The 17,665-nt window shown below is 38.5% G+C and overlaps 1 protein-coding gene across 1 annotated transcript; it reads right to left on the bottom strand.

The window, feature by feature from the left end:
* Positions 1 to 853: 853 nt before the first annotated feature.
* On the bottom strand, positions 854 to 15,593 carry LOC128213459 (visual pigment-like receptor peropsin). Its single transcript, XM_052919170.1, has 4 exons — positions 15,559 to 15,593; positions 4,136 to 4,273; positions 2,421 to 2,640; positions 854 to 1,628 (listed from the first exon to the last, which is right to left on the bottom strand). The coding sequence occupies exons 1-4, from the start codon at positions 15,591 to 15,593 to the stop codon at positions 1,308 to 1,310; spliced, it is 714 nt and encodes a 237-aa protein (XP_052775130.1). The 3' UTR covers positions 854 to 1,307.
* Positions 15,594 to 17,665: the final 2,072 nt, after the last annotated feature.

Consider the following 17,665-nt stretch of genomic DNA (forward strand, 5'->3'; position numbering starts at 1 on the left):
AAATAAACTTACTTTAATTCCTAGCAGTTCACTTTGTATTGTACCTAAATTGAATGTCTTCTTTTTACTGATTCAAACCTGGTGTATTTCAATACTGTTAACTTACAACAGCCATTGTATTCAATGCTCAAATAAGTGATGACGTTGTACTTATAAGTGCTTTCAATGCTTTGATTTTGTTTCATGAGTTTCATAAAAGTTCTCCCCCTTTGTAGTAATTTGGACATAAATGATAGTGGAATGTTTGAATAAAGTCTTTTCTCTTTGAGTGCTATTTGCGTTTAAGAATAAGTTGTTTCTGAATTTTATATATATCTTTAGTTGTAGCTTACACTTCACTTCATTTCATTATTTTCAGTGTTGATTCTATCACGAAAAATTGTGTGAAAGAGGGTAAGCAATTTTGACAGTTTTTAAATTTGTTTATATAAAAGTCTGTATTGATGGGTACTGCGAATGGACCAGTCTGCAAGACAAATGAACCGGTTTAGTTAAAATGTCTGGATATAGGGTATTTGAGAATGAGGGCTGAAGAAATTTCAACTGTATTTCGGAACATATTGGTTCACATGCATTGTTGCGGGTCTGTTTTAAATGTATACAGGTACTGCACAACCAATAACTAGACATGTTCTCGCTTTTGCTAACAGTGATGACCCTGACTTTAATCTCAACATCTTGTTTACCATGGCAACCAGACAGGGCAAACTGTTGCTAGGCAACATGCAGGCAAAGGCTGGAAATACATTTAGGTGGTTAACAATTCGCGAAAGTTAACAGGTTATCTTACGGCATCTATCATATGCCACAATAGAAATTGATTCCCTTAAATCGTTACAAACATATCTGTTTGCAAGTATTCAAAAACAATATTAACCAAACACATTTTTACGAAAACAAACAATATATTTGATCAAAAGATAATTATATAAACAGACGTGCATGATTTAAGCATCGCTCATGAGTTTCCGGTACGGATGGGAAATTCCGCTCATGGAAGCCGGAAGTCCAAAGGTCCGATTTTACCCATAGATTACCTGTGTGTGCATTTGTCAAAACATGTAGGTACATCAATAATTCGTTCGAAATGTTGTATCAATAGACATAAATAATTGTTTTTGAGAAACAAATTAGCTTGGTTCAACTGGCATATTACGGGCTAGACCATTAAATCTTCTTTTTAACAAAGTTTTTAACTATTTAAATACATGTTTAAGCATATTCCGACTTACAAAGGGAAGAAATATAAGACATTTGCAGTATAAGGATATATGTCTGACTGTTCTTGTATTTGATGGTATATTTCATTATTCGTTGCCAATGTTATGTAGTCTCATTAGCAACAGGTTTCGTCTAGACGTTCTAAGGCCAACCATTTTCCTGAAGGCTAATTGAAACCGTTCGTTGACTAAGGAATATACCACAGGGTTATAACAGGCGGACGTTTTGGCACAAATTGAAGGAATGGCCAGCAATGGCAGTGGAACGTCATCCAGATCCCCGAAAGCTGACCACAGACACACAACTGCATATGGAGTCCACGCAACCAGGAACAGAACAATGACTATCAGGCACATCTGAAAAAGATTGACTGCTATTTTACTGTCGAAAATGTCTCGAAGAAATAGCTCAGTGAAATATATTGGTTTAAACATGTTTTATTTCATAGAACAAACATATGCAAAAGTATAAAAACTAATCAAGGATTGGGCTGGAAAAAGATAAACAACTTATGAGAGCCCTTTCCAAATAGTGAAATATTAACAATTTGTCCGTTGTTTATAATTCAGTACACTATTGTTTCATTAAATTAAATGTATAAATGCGTTCATATATTTATTATAACACATAATTAAATAGAAATATTTGTCAACATCTAAACAGTTCATACGAAGAGGCCGATTATTCTTTTTATTGCTTAACAACACCAATTTATTGTTATTCCAAAGGCGATATTGACTTTTTATGTCTTTCAGCCAGCGTATATCTTAATCTCTAGGGTCTCTTTTGTAATTATTTTTGCAACATGTAGCGTTTGCTTGTCCCTCTAGACTCAAGTTTTGAAGTGCACTCTTAATCCTAAATAAGCAGTAACATAATTACTACAATTGTTCCATTTACAGAAAAGGATGACTAGATATCGAAAACAATGGTTCATATGAAGGATACCATGATTAATTTGAAAGAAAGGTGCAGAAAACTTGCTATTTCTACGTTATGAGACAATCGTTGATCTTTTTAGACCCACCAGTCATTTATAGTATGTGTGCGTTTTCAGCTATTAAATATACGGTCACAATCTTATTATCAGTTAATAATATTTACCATAAATGCATTATTAAGTATAAAGTAGTTAAAGTTTTAGCACTTATCTTTGGTTTGCTATATAGATTATAAATACGAGTATCACTTAAACATACCTTTGCAATTTGCTTCTCGTGCGTCCATTCAATATTTTCCTGAAGTCGACCGTCCCCTAACGTTTTTAAAAACTTCCAGGTGTTGGCATAGCAATAGGTGATTATAAGAGAAGGCAGAAGAAAGCTTGTTATAAACACTGACATCACGTAGGACATATACTGCATCCGGCTGTTCCGTATTGAAACGAGGCAGGCAATCCCAGTTCGTTCGGCGGCATAACTGCGTTGGAATGTAAACACATGATTATAATTGTTACGAAGATTAAGAAATTGATATAACTTACGTTTTGTTTATGGCTCGTTTTTACAATCAAAAACAATTTTAGAAACACATATAATTTGGAGTTGAGTAGTTTTAATTCACTTAATAAATGGCTCGTTTTAACAATGAAACAAAATTACAATCACATAATTGGGAGTTGAATATTGTTATTTCGCCTACTTATAGAGCTCTATCTCCAAAACGACAGATACTAAACTTATCAATGTTCAGTTCGGTGAAAAAGAAAATCAAAAATAGAAACACAAAAACCTGTTCCATCCAACCAATGGTGCAATGCCCCAGAAAATGGCATTTCCCCAAACAACGACCAGTGAACCGATGTAATGCATAGCTCCAAGCTTCAAGACTAAAAAAAGGGTGATCTTCAGAGGCCGTATAAAGGAGATAGATTTTTTTATTTCTTCCAAACTAGGATAACATAACATATTTACAATAATCACAACCTAATAAATACAGGCATTTACAGTCATAGGTAATGAAAAAAGAAAAGCATGCGATATAAAAGTACCATTTGTAAGACTTGCTAAAGAATAAAAAATATACTTTTTTGGAATATCTGATCATAGATGTGGTCTTAGTCGAAAAACAAGCATGTATTACCAAAATAATATCAGAATAGGAATAAGAAAGGTTAAAATAATAAACTAATATGAATACATATTATAAAAAGGGGGATTTGAATTGAAATAAAAGTTGTCGGAAATTTGACCATTTTCACTAAGTTGATAATGTTTACTCAGAAGCTGTATGAATATTGCCCTTAATCAAGGAGGGTAACACAGATCCAAAAACTGGTTAAATACGAAAAGAGTCATTCGCAGCACCTCGGCCATTTTTATCGAAAACAACGAAAATGGAAAACAGTGCCAGAAATCGAATAAATGTTTCTACTAGCAAATTTCAATAAACTGAAAATAAAGGTTTTGAATAATCAATCGTTCGGTTCAATCGTTGATAAGAATTTAAAAAAAACTAGTTTATATATAACTACTTTAAAACAAGTGGAGCTCATCCCGGAAGGAAACATACACGGTAGTAACTATTTAATCTTAAATTCGTTTGACATATATTTAGAAATGGTTAAATGTAATGTAATCAATATGCCTTTACTAAATCTTTGTTTTGGAGATTATATTTTGTCTACTATTCCTGGCTCTGGTTAAATCTACAGATGCACCTTATTTAAATCAATAAGGGCTGATTTACCAAAATAAACGTACCACAGATTTGAAAAATAATGCCATAGCATTCGACAAAATGTATTTTCGAACACTACATAGGCTTTTCGTATAGTTGGCAGTATCGGCCACAGATGATGATGAAAAACTACTTTATATGTAAGTATGTACAAAAAACAATTTTACTGCCTACAAACATATATTCTACAAACATATATTGTTACTACAAATATACAATGTTACTATGCATTTACTTACACCGCGAGTGTTTGCAAGTGAGAAGATAGCGGTCAATGCTGATTAGTGTCAGGGTTCCAATATTACCCAGCCCAAACAGCATACCCGTAAACCCGTAAATTTGACAACCAATTGAGCCCAGACTCCACCCTGAACTATAAAGTAGAAATCATGGTTTATATGCGGATGAAATTGTACCTAATTTTAACTGATTATTAAACAAAGAAAATGCACACATGGTCCAGTTTAATGGCAATAAAACCAAGTACAATACTGTAGTGCAAATCAATGTGCAAATATTGAATTATTTAAAGGGGTATATTTAAATTGATGCTTATAAAATCAAAACATAATGCTTTATTATGATTAACTCATTTGACTTAAATGAACAAAACAAAAAAGCAGCCTTATCTAAAAATGAAATAAAAAAAATAGATACATGTACTTGGCCTTTGTAAATAAAGCGCCAAAATATGGCTTATATTTTTATCTCTACACGGATCATATGCTTTTTGTTATTTTTATTATTTTTTGATATAATAAAAGTCAATTGAGTTCAATATTATAATACATTTAATTTAAGAAAATGCAAATGTCCCTTTAAAGGTAATTAATTACTGCCTAAGTAGTCAACGCGCCAGCAAAAAAGCAAAATACTGATCCAATAAAAAAAATATGACCTGTTCATGAAGTTGTTGGATATGGATAGTGGAAATGACAATAGGCTGATTCCTATGTCCGCTAACGCCAGATTGACAATGAGAAAACTTGTTTTGGTACGCAAGGTCTTAAAGCGCCAGATCAACAACAGGACTAGTCCGTTCCCAAGGACTGCTATGCATGCTGAAAAGAATGAAAATTGTAATGTTGATTATAAGCAGCTTGCATGCTGGGGCTCGAAATGAAGCAATGAAAAGAGGCATGCTGCTAAGAATATAAATGTGTATGTTGGTTATGAAAGCTAGACGTGCTACAGCAAGTTTTTGTTTATGCTAATGTTAGTTATGACAGCGAGGTACAGGGTTGGGGAAACACGTGTCTTAAAGGTGTTCTCACGTTGGTCACAATGTGTCACAACCGATGTAAACACATGTTACTAAATAACTTTTTAAAAGATAAAATAAGATTTGAAAATATTTCTTAGCCTATAGAAGAATATGCTAAGAAATTTTAATAGTTTTTCTGTCAAAAAAGTTATTTATAAATTAACGTCACTTATTGGTTTGTTTATATCGGTTGTGACCCGTGGTAACCCATGTGAGAACCCCTTTAAATCACGTGATTTATCACCCTGAGGTATGCCTTAAAGAATTCAAATGTTAAATTTAGTTATGACAGAGAGACATTTTGCAAAGAATATGTAATTATGTTGGTTATGACAGGTAGGCATGCTGCAACGATTATAGAAGCCTATTTTGGTTGTGACCAGCTTGTATGCTGAGGTTTACAAACAGTAAATTCAACAGAATTGAGAAATACCAGAAAAAAAAAAAAAAAAAATTCTGATTCTCCCTTCTTTTTTTGTGACAAGTTGTCTTATCTTTGTCTTTCTTTGAATTTCAGTAACATAAACTTTATAGCAGACTTTGCAAAGTATGATACAAATAAACGAGCTTATTATAAATTGTCTCCATGGTTACTAAATAGAATGTTGTCAAACTTAAAGGTAAATTGGTGATATTAACTAATATTTTCCTTTAATTTGCCAATTAAGCCAATCCTAATGTGAATATAATATCCATATATGAGGAAGCAAATCCAACTAGTTCGATGCATCGGTACCATTTGCAAACCACAATAAATGACAACCGTAATGAAAACTTGACTACATTTTTAGTTATTGAGAGTATCGCTATAGTTTCATTGTCCTATTGTGCTCATAATTTCACATATTAGTGTAGTTATTATGAGATAATTTCGATAAGTTACAAACGATTTACACCAGAGGTCATTATATTTTGGTTTCGATCGCCCGTCTGCGATTAGCATGGAAAGGTGTTACACAAATCTGCGTTTAGCATTGAAAAGCGTTACGCAAATCTGTGTTTGGCAATTTTGGTAAAGAGTTTGGAAATATGAGTTAAGTATGGATAGAGTAACGCAAATCTTTGTTAAGCATGGAAAAGAGTAATGCAAATATGTCCTTTATAACATGGAAAAAAGACACGCAAATCCATGTTTAGTATGGAAAAGAGATACGCATTAATCCATGTTTAACATGGAAAAGAGTTACGCAAATCCATGTTTAGCATGAAAAAGAGATACACAAATCCATGTTTAGCATGGAAAAGAGCTACACAAATCCATGTTTAGCATGGAAGAGTTATGCAAATCCATGTTGAGCATGGAAACGAGTTACGCAAATCAATGTTTAGCATGAAAAAGAGATACGCAAATCCATGTATAGTATGGAAAAGAGATACGCAAATCTGCGTGTAACATGAAAAGAATCATTGTTATAATGACAGGTTGGGTATCTTTCTATATCAACGCAAAACACCTTTCTTGTTACTGTTCATTTAAATCTTCTAAGACCATGTACCTTTAAAATGAGCTCGGTGACAAAATAACCTGCATAAGTTGAGACCAAAAGTGACTAAACCAAAAACAAAATAGATAATAAACAGTAATTACCTTACCTGAATGGACATACAAAACAAACACACACAAATATCAATAAAACGACAGAATCTTCACGGACAAGCCCAATAGTATCATATTTAACCAATATTATGTTTAAAGGCACAAGGATAAAGGTCATACAAAGATTAAACAGGAGACACAGCGCTTCAAGACAACACATATTAAACAGGAGACTCAGCGCTACAAGACAACACACATTAAACAGGAGACCCAGCGCTACAAGACAACCCACACTAAACAGGAGACACAGCGCTACAAGACAACAGATACTAAACAGGAGTCACAGCCCTACAAGACAACCCACACTAAACAGGAGACACAGCGCTACAAGAAAACAGATATTAAACAGGAGACACAGCGCTACAAGACAACCCACACTAAACAGGAGACATAGCGCTACTAGACAACCCACACTAAACAGGAGACACAGCGCTACAAGACAACCCACACTAAACAGGAGACACAGCGCTACAAGACAACTCACACTAAACAGGAGACTCAGCGCTACAAGACAACCCACACTAAACAGGAGACACAGCGCTACAAGACAACACACATTAAACAGGAGACACAGCGCTACAAGACAGCCCACACTAAACAGGAGACTCAGCACTACAAGACAACCCACACTAAACAGGAGACACAGCGCTACAAGACAACACACATTAAACAGGAGACACAGCGCTACAAGACAACCCACACTAAACAGGAGACACAGCGCTACAAGACAACACACATTAAACAGGAGACTCAGCGCTACAAGACAACACACACTTAACAGGAGACACAGCGCTACAAGACAACCCACACTAAACAGGAGACACAGCGCTACAAGACAACACACACTAAACAGGAGACACAGCGCTACAAGACAACACACACTAAACAGGAGACACAGCGCTACAAGACAACACACACTAAACAGGAGACTCAGCGCTACAAGACAACACACACTAAACAGGAGACTCAGCGCTACAAGGCAACACACACTAAACATGAGACACAGCGCTACAAGACAACCCACACTAAACAGGAGACACAGCGCTACAAGACAACCCACACTAAACAGGAGACTCAGCGCTACAAGACAACCCACACTAAACAGGAGACACAGCGCTACAAGACAACCCACACTAAACAGGAGACACAGCGCTACAAGACAACAGCCACTAAACAGGAGACACAGCGCTACAAGACAACAGCCACTAAACAGGAGACACAGCGCTACAAGACAACAGCCACTAAACAGGAGACACAGCGCTACAAGACAACCCACACTAAACAGGAGACACAGCGCTACAAGACAACCCACACTAAACAGGAGACACAACGCTACAAGACAACAGCCACTAAACAGGAGACACAGCGCTACAAGACAACCCACACTAAACAGGAGACATAGCGCTACAAGACAACCCACACTAAACATGAGACTCGGCGCTACAAGACAACAGCCACTAAACAGGAGACACAGCGCTACAAGACAACCCACACTAAACAGGAGACACAGCGCTACAAGACAACCCACACTAAACAGGAGACACAGCGCTACAAGACAACCCACACTAAACAGGAGACACAGCGCTACAAGACAACCCACACTAAACAGGAGACACAGCGCTACAAGACAACCCACACTAAACAGGAGACACAGCGCTACAAGACAACCCACACTAAACAGGAGACTCAGCGCTACAAGACAACAGCCACTAAACAGGAGACACAGCGCTACAAGAAAACAGATATTAAACAGGAGACACAGCGCTACAAGACAACCCACACTAAACAGGAGACATGGCGCTTCAAGAAAACAGATATTAAACAGGAGACACAGCGCTACAAGACAACCCACACTAAACAGGAGACACAGCGCTACAAGAAAACAGATATTAAACAGGAGACACAGCGCTACAAGACAACCCACACTAAACAGGAGACATAGCGCTACTAGACAACCCACACTAAACAGGAGACACAGCGCTACAAGACAACCCACACTAAACAGGAGACACAGCGCTACAAGACAACATATACTAAACAGGAGACACAGCGCTACAAGACAACTCACACCAAACAGGAGACACAGCGCTACAAGACAACACACACTAAACAGGAGACACAGCGCTACAAGACAACTCGCACTAAACAGGAGACTCAGCGCTACAAGACAACCCACACTAAACAGGAGACTCAGCGCTACAAGACAACAGCCACTAAACAGGAGACACAGCGCTTCAAGACAACCCACACTAAACATGAGACTCGGCGCTACAAGACAACACACACTAAACAGGAGACTCAGCGCTACAAGACAACCCACACTAAACATGAGACTCGGCGCTACAAAACAACCCACACTAAACAGGAGACACAACGCTACAAGACAACCCACACTAAACAGGAGACACAACGCTATAAGACAACACACACTAAACAGGAGACTCAGCGCTACAAGACAACCCACACTAAACATGAGACTCGGCGCTACAAGACAACCCACACTAAACAGGAGACACAGCGCTACAAGACAACCCACACTAAACAGGAGACTCAGCGCTACAAGACAACAGCCACTAAACAGGAGACACAGCGCTTCAAGACAACCCACACTAAACATGAGACTCGGCGCTACAAGACAACCCACACTAAACAGGAGACTCAGCGCTACAAGACAACCCACACTAAACAGGAGACACAGCGCTACAAGACAACCCACACTAAACAGGAGACACAGCGCTACAAGACAACCCACACTAAACAGGAGACACAGCGCTACAAGACAACAGCCACTAAACAGGAGACACAGCGCTACAAGACAACAGACACTAAACAGGAGACACAGCGCTACAAGACAACCCACACTAAACAGGAGACACAGCGCTACAAGACAACCCACACTAAACAGGAGACACAACGCTACAAGACAACAGCCACTAAACAGGAGACACAGCGCTACAAGACAACCCACACTAAACAGGAGACTCAGCGCTACAAGACAACAGCCACTAAACAGGAGACACAGCGCTACAAGACAACACACACTAAACAGGAGACACAGCGCTACAAGACAACCCACACTAAACAGGAGACACAGCGCTACAAGACAACCCACACTAAACAGGAGACACAGCGCTACAAGACAACCCACACTAAACAGGAGACACAGCGCTACAAGACAACCCACACTAAACAGGAGACACAGCGCTACAAGACAACCCACACTAAACAGGAGACTCAGCGCTACAAGACAACAGCCACTAAACAGGAGACACAGCGCTACAAGAAAACAGATATTAAACAGGAGACACAGCGCTACAAGACAACCCACACTAAACAGGAGACATGGCGCTACAAGAAAACAGATATTAAACAGGAGACACAGCGCTACAAGACAATCCACACTAAACAGGAGACACAGCGCTACAAGAAAACAGATATTAAACAGGAGACACAGCGCTACAAGACAACCCACACTAAACAGGAGACATAGCGCTACAAGACAACCCACACTAAACATGAGACTCGGCGCTACAAGACAACAGCCACTAAACAGGAGACTCAGCGCTACAAGACAACCCACACTAAACATGAGACTCGGCGCTACAAGACAACCCACACTAAACAGGAGACACAACGCTACAAGACAACCCACACTAAACAGGAGACACAACGCTATAAGACAACACACACTAAACAGGAGACTCAGCGCTACAAGACAACCCACACTAAACAGGAGACACAGCGCTACAAGACAACATATACTAAACAGGAGACACAGCGCTACAAGACAACTCACACCAAACAGGAGACACAGCGCTACAAGACAACACACACTAAACAGGAGACACAGCGCTACAAGACAACTCACACTAAACAGGAGACTCAGCGCTACAAGACAACCCACACTAAACAGGAGACTCAGCGCTACAAGACAACAGCCACTAAACAGGAGACACAGCGCTTCAAGACAACCCACACTAAACATGAGACTCGGCGCTACAAGACAACACACACTAAACAGGAGACTCAGCGCTACAAGACAACCCACACTAAACATGAGACTCGGCGCTACAAAACAACCCACACTAAACAGGAGACACAACGCTACAAGACAACCCACACTAAACAGGAGACACAACGCTATAAGACAACCCACACTAAACATGAGACTCGGCGCTACAAGACAACCCACACTAAACAGGAGACACAGCGCTACAAGACAACCCACACTAAACAGGAGACTCAGCGCTACAAGACAACAGCCACTAAACAGGAGACACAGCGCTTCAAGACAGCCCACACTAAACATGAGACTCGGCGCTACAAGACAACCCACACTAAACAGGAGACTCAGCGCTACAAGACAACCCACACTAAACAGGAGACACAGCGCTACAAAACAACCCACACTAAACAGGAGACACAGCGCTACAAGACAACAGCCACTAAACAGGAGACACAGCGCTACAAGACAACAGCCACTAAACAGGAGACACAGCGCTACAAGACAACAGACACTAAACAGGAGACACAGCGCTACAAGACAACCCACACTAAACAAGAGACACAGCGCTACAAGACAACCCACACTAAACAGGAGACACAACGCTACAAGACAACAGCCACTAAACAGGAGACACAGCGCTACAAGACAACCCACACTAAACAGGAGACTCAGCGCTACAAGACAACAGCCACTAAACAGGAGACACAGCGCTACAAGACAACACACACTAAACAGGAGACACAGCGCTACAAGACAACCCACACTAAACAGGAGACACAGCGCTACAAGACAACCCACACTAAACAGGAGACACAGCGCTACAAGACAACCCACACTAAACAGGAGACACAGCGCTACAAGACAACCCACACTAAACAGGAGACACAGCGCTACAAGACAACCCACACTAAACAGGAGACACAGCGCTACAAGACAACCCACACTAAACAGGAGACTCAGCGCTACAAGACAACAGCCACTAAACAGGAGACACAGCGCTACAAGAAAACAGATATTAAACAGGAGACACAGCGCTACAAGACAACCCACACTAAACAGGAGACATGGCGCTACAAGAAAACAGATATTAAACAGGAGACACAGCGCTACAAGACAATCCACACTAAACAGGAGACCCAGCGCTACAAGAAAACAGATATTAAACAGGAGACACAGCGCTACAAGACAACCCACACTAAACAGGAGACATAGCGCTACAAGACAACCCACACTAAACATGAGACTCGGCGCTACAAGACAACAGCCACTAAACAGGAGACTCAGCGCTACAAGACAACCCACACTAAACATGAGACTCGGCGCTACAAGACAACCCACACTAAACAGGAGACACAACGCTACAAGACAACCCACACTAAACAGGAGACACAACGCTATAAGACAACACACACTAAACAGGAGACTCAGCGCTACAAGACAACCCACACTAAACATGAGACTCGGCGCTACAAGACAACCCACACTAAACAGGAGACACAGCGCTACAAGACAACCCACACTAAACAGGAGACTCAGCGCTACAAGACAACCCACACTAAACAGGAGACTCAGCGCTACAAGACAACAGCCACTAAATAGGAGACACAGCGCTTCAAGACAACCCACACTAAACATGAGACTCGGCGCTACAAGACAACACACACTAAACAGGAGACTCAGCGCTACAAGACAACCCACACTAAACATGAGACTCGGCGCTACAAGACAACCCACACTTAACAGGAGACACAACGCTACAAGACAACCCACACTAAACAGGAGACACAACGCTACAAGACAACACACACTAAACAGGAGACTCAGCGCTACAAGACAACCCACACTAAACATGAGACTCGGCGCTACAAGACAACCCACACTAAACAGGAGACACAACGCTACAAGACAACCCACACTAAACAGGAGACTCAGTGCTACAAGACAACACACACTAAACAGGAGACACAGCGCTACAAGACAACACACACTAAACAGGAGACACAGCGCTACAAGACAACACACACTAAACAGGAGACACAGCGCTACAAGACAAGCCACACTAAACAGGAGACAGCGCTACAAGACAACCCACACTAAACAGGAGACACAGCGCTACAAGACAACCCATACTAAACAGGAGACACAGCGCTACAAGACAACACACACTAAACAGGAGACACAGCGCTACAAGACAACCCACACTAAACATGAGACTCGGCGCTACAAGACAACACACACTAAACAGGAGACACAGCGCTACAAGACAACCTACACTAAACAGGAGACTCAGCGCTACAAGACAACACACACTAAACAGGAGACACAGCGCTACAAGACAACCCACACTAAACAGGAGACACAGCGCTACAAGACAACACACACTTAACATGAAACACAGCGCTACAAGACAACCCACACTAAACAGGAGACACAGCGCTATAAGACAACCCACACTTAACATGAGACACAGCGCTACAAGACAACCCACACTAAACATGAGACACAGCGCTATAAGACAACCCACACTAAACAGGAGACACAGCGCTACAAGACAACACACACTTAACATGAGACACAGCGCTACAAGACAACCCACATTAAACAGGAGACACAGCGCTACAAGACAACCCACACTAAACAGGAGACTCAGCGCTACAAGACAACCCACACTAAACAGGAGACTCAGCGCTACAAGACAACCCACACTAAACAGGAGACACAGCGCTATAAGACAACCCACACTTAACATGAGACACAGCGCTACAAGACAACCCACACTAAACAGGAGACACAACGCTACAAGACAACACACACTTAACAGGAGACACAGCGCTACAAGACAACCCACACTAAACAGGAGACACAGCGCTATAAGACAACCCACACTTAACATGAGACACAGCGCTACAAGACAACCCACACTAAACAGGAGACACAGCGCTACAAGAAAACAGATATTAAACAGGAGACACAGCGCTACAAGACAACATATATTAAACAGGAGACACAACGCTTCAAGACAACGTATATTAAACAGGAGACACAGCACTACAAGACAACAAATAGTAATTAACACATGTCAAAATATCGTCCCTAGTTAAATGCTGAGGTGATGGCGTGCCACGGTCAGAGAAAACTAAGAAGTCACGAGGGTAGCAAGGTTATTTATAATTCAAGGTCCACTACAAGATGGACAAACTCCCCCACCACAATACACTAAACACCGGAAAAGAACAAGAACTAGATAACATTAAAATATCCTTCTTAATACATATTGGGTTCGCACTTTGGAGAGGCATGCGAAACAAGAGCCATCTTCACGATCCGTCACAGTATATCAAACACGGGTAACATACACGTTCAAATATCTGTATTTTTATATTTAAAAGAATCAAAATATTATTCCATGTCGCATTTAAGTTTCAAGAACTTTCCCAAAAATTGGTTTACATTCAGGGCAAATTGACAAACTATGTAAGGCTATCAAACAATATGATAAGCCCCAGTGACGCATCAATCCCTTACAAGAGAGCTTTGTACATAACGCATATCGTGTATAACTTGGAAACAGCTAGTATTTAATTGTAGTAAAGAAATACTCTGTTGATGCTAGTGTGTGTCCGTGACGTTGTTTGGTTAGTAAATATTGGCTAATAATACACATGTTACTATAAATAGTAACATTTTACTATAGAAATTCGTTCCCGCAATAATGATTATCGTCTCCGCCCGTGAAATTATCACGGCACGTCAGGGCGATTATGGCATAATTGCCTGACGAAGACAAAAGCGTGCACACTGACGTCATTTTCACGAAAATAAAATGGCCGCCGTATACTTGGTAGGCAAACATTTAACATTAAAGGCTTTAAATTGAAGGGTTTAAAATGGAACTATCGGTGCAATAGTAGAATTAGTTTTACCAATAATGACACATTCCGTGTTTAAGTAACGAGTACTACCCGAAACCGTACCGGATGTTTACATTCGGTAAAGGTCAGTGAGACAAGGAAATGTTTTGTTTAAACGTTTTGTTTTACTTTATTCACTGAGAAATATTAATTGTTCCAGCGAAATGGCTAGGGTCATTCAAGCCGAGATTCTTATGAAACTGACCTATGCTTGGTCGACCCTAGCTGTGCTCACCTATTGAATTGATCATCACAATCAGCCGATGTAAAACAGGAAATATTTGAAGAATGGAAAAATTGCAGGCGTATTGATAATTCTGAAAACACGTACGAAAAGGTTTGCTATTTTCATTTCCAGTCACTCGTAAATGTCATTCAAAACAATTTTGTTATATCTCATTTTATTTTTATTATTCTATAATTTAAGCCCTTGATAATGTTTGGACAATTAATGAATACCATTCCAATAATTATCTCTGAGTTTAAAGGAGCTATACACCGTATGATGAAATAGCGAGAAAAAAGAAAATTGTCGAAAACTGACATAAACTTGGTATCGATGTGTACAATGCATTGAAACTTACTACTATTAAACTGAAGTACCCCATAATTTATAATTAATTTATTTTTCGCAGTGTTTTCGTATTTTTCCATTAAAAAAGATTACTAGGTATGTCTACCTAATACAATTTATTCCTTATGCTCGATTGGCTAGTCGATGTTATCACGTGATATTACCAAATTAGGTATATAGCTTAAATATTCCAACCGTTTAGGGTAAGCCTTTGTAGCACAGTGGATACAACACTGGACTGCAATCTTTTTTTGGTGCCAATCTGGTGTACAGTCCATTTAATTATGTAGAATCATAAAGTATTACTGTTCTCTTTCCCTTTCTCGTTTGATCTCTGTCATTTCTATGGCTTCTCGATTTTTCTACTATTTCGCCTTTGAAAGTAGACGTCTTTCTGACTTTTATAATCGTTTAAATCCAAATAATTAAGGATTTCTATGTTCATATAGATTTCTCATTAATGTGAGAATAATTTGTTTTGATGTTATTTTTTGCTGTTTATTTATTTTTTTAGATTTTCCAGTATAGTGAGAATAATTTGTTTTGATGTTATTTTTTGCTGTTTATTTTTTTCTAGATTTTCCAGTATAGTGAGAATAATTTGTTTTGATGTTATTTTTGCCCTTTATTTTTTTTCATTTTCCTTACAAAGTTTTTTAAATTGCTTTCGGACATCAGATTGGATTGGTACAGATCCCAAAGTATATCTTGGAAAAGTGAAGTTAACGACAATATTATCAAAAATATTTATTTAAAGCTGCACTTTCACAGATTTACCATGTTTACAACTTTTTTATTATTTTTTGTCATGGAAAGAGCAAATGTTTGCGTAAATATCTGCAAACCAATGATAAAAGATTGCTGACAAAGGATCATATCGCAGATTTTCATATAATCTTTCGAAAATTAATGTTTTATGGCATAAACCGTTACTAACGGTTTAAGAAAATGCATAAAACATCAATTTTTGAACTTAAATATAAAAATCTGCGATCTATTTTTGTCAGCAGTCTAACATAACTGTTTAACTGGATTTTCGATTGGCTTGTTTCAAGACAGAGACAAAAAAATAAAAAAACGTCGTCAAAACGTACAATCTGTGAGAGTACAGCTTTAAAAAAAGATAATGAAAAGAACAAGCTGTTGTTGCTTATTCTTTAAAGTGACACTCTTATTCAAAATTAGTATATACACAAGTATAACAAACATCAACTTTGACTGATAAACCTTTAACTACTTACTAAATAATGCATTTATAGAACATATTAATTACTGATAACAAGATTATAACCGTATATTTAATAGCAGAAAGCGCAAAAATATTAAATGATTGGTGAATGCTAAAAGATTTACTGTGATCTACTTTAGACTCATAAGGTAAAAATACCGTGTTGTATGCTAATTTCGTTCAAATTAAACTCGGTATCCTTCATAAGAACCATTGTTTTGGACATTTGTTCATCCTTTTTTGAAAATTAAAACAATATTATCAATTGTGGTAAATCTTATCTGGGAGTAAGAGTGCATCTTTAAATGTTTAGATGTACATATATTTGTAAACTAGACGTCCATAATTGTCTTGTTCAAAATACATTTTTTCAATAAGCGAGCCAATGAAAATGATACAAAAAAAAGAAGAAAAAAATCGAGATGGATCGAAGGAGGGATTTGTACTCATGCAGAAGTAGAAGTAACCGTATTCTATCTAAATATTATAACGATTAATAAAAATCACTCGTATAAACATTACATCAAATTAAAAAGCATTCCAGTAATACCAAAACAAAATAATCTGCAACTTATATATAAAATGTTATCATATAAATTAATGCAAATAGAGTGATAAAAACTAAGTATAAACTTACTGACTAGAAGTATTATAACTCCAATAAATATGTGCAATTCAAATGACAGCGAGGTTATGCTGGACTCTTGAACACTTGTATTATAACGCGCTGAATAGTTTATTAGTTCCATCACTAACGCGCGCAAAGACTAAAATACAGTAAAGCTAATCAGACATGTTTTATAGCCTAATATAGCTATGATTTCACGGCGCGTTTTTCTTCATACCGCTGCAAAGCCGTTTTGTAATCTCTACAAGACTGTTATTGGATCACATCTAGAATATGGAAATATTGTATGGCCTCCGAGGCTGAAAAATTCATTAAGCTTTAGGGATAGTTCCGAAAAGGACAACGAGCTTTGTGTACTTTGTTTAAAAGACATCATAGATAAAAGGTTAAAGCCCTTGAAAATTCTATCTATATACTTCGCACATGAACTTTTGTTGATATATGAATGAAGCAAATAATAATTATATATTATAAAAAGAAAATAAAGTACAACCATCAATATCGATGAAAAAGATAATCCACTCATTTTAAAGCTGCACTGTCACAGATTGAACGTG

Source organism: Mya arenaria, chromosome 2 (genome assembly GCF_026914265.1).
Source record: "Mya arenaria isolate MELC-2E11 chromosome 2, ASM2691426v1".
In the NCBI taxonomy this organism is placed as follows: Eukaryota; Metazoa; Mollusca; class Bivalvia; order Myida; family Myidae; genus Mya; species Mya arenaria.

Coding starts and splice junctions, on each gene's coding strand:
- LOC128213459 (XM_052919170.1), bottom strand. CDS start 15,593: ATGACAGAGATCAAACGAGAAAGGGAAAGAGAACA. Junction 2,641..4,135: donor TGCAAACACTCGCGGTGTAA/GTAAATGCATAG, acceptor ATTCCAACGCAG/TTATGCCGCCGAACGAACTG. Junction 1,629..2,420: donor ACGAGAAGCAAATTGCAAAG/GTATGTTTAAGT, acceptor TATTTCACTGAG/CTATTTCTTCGAGACATTTT.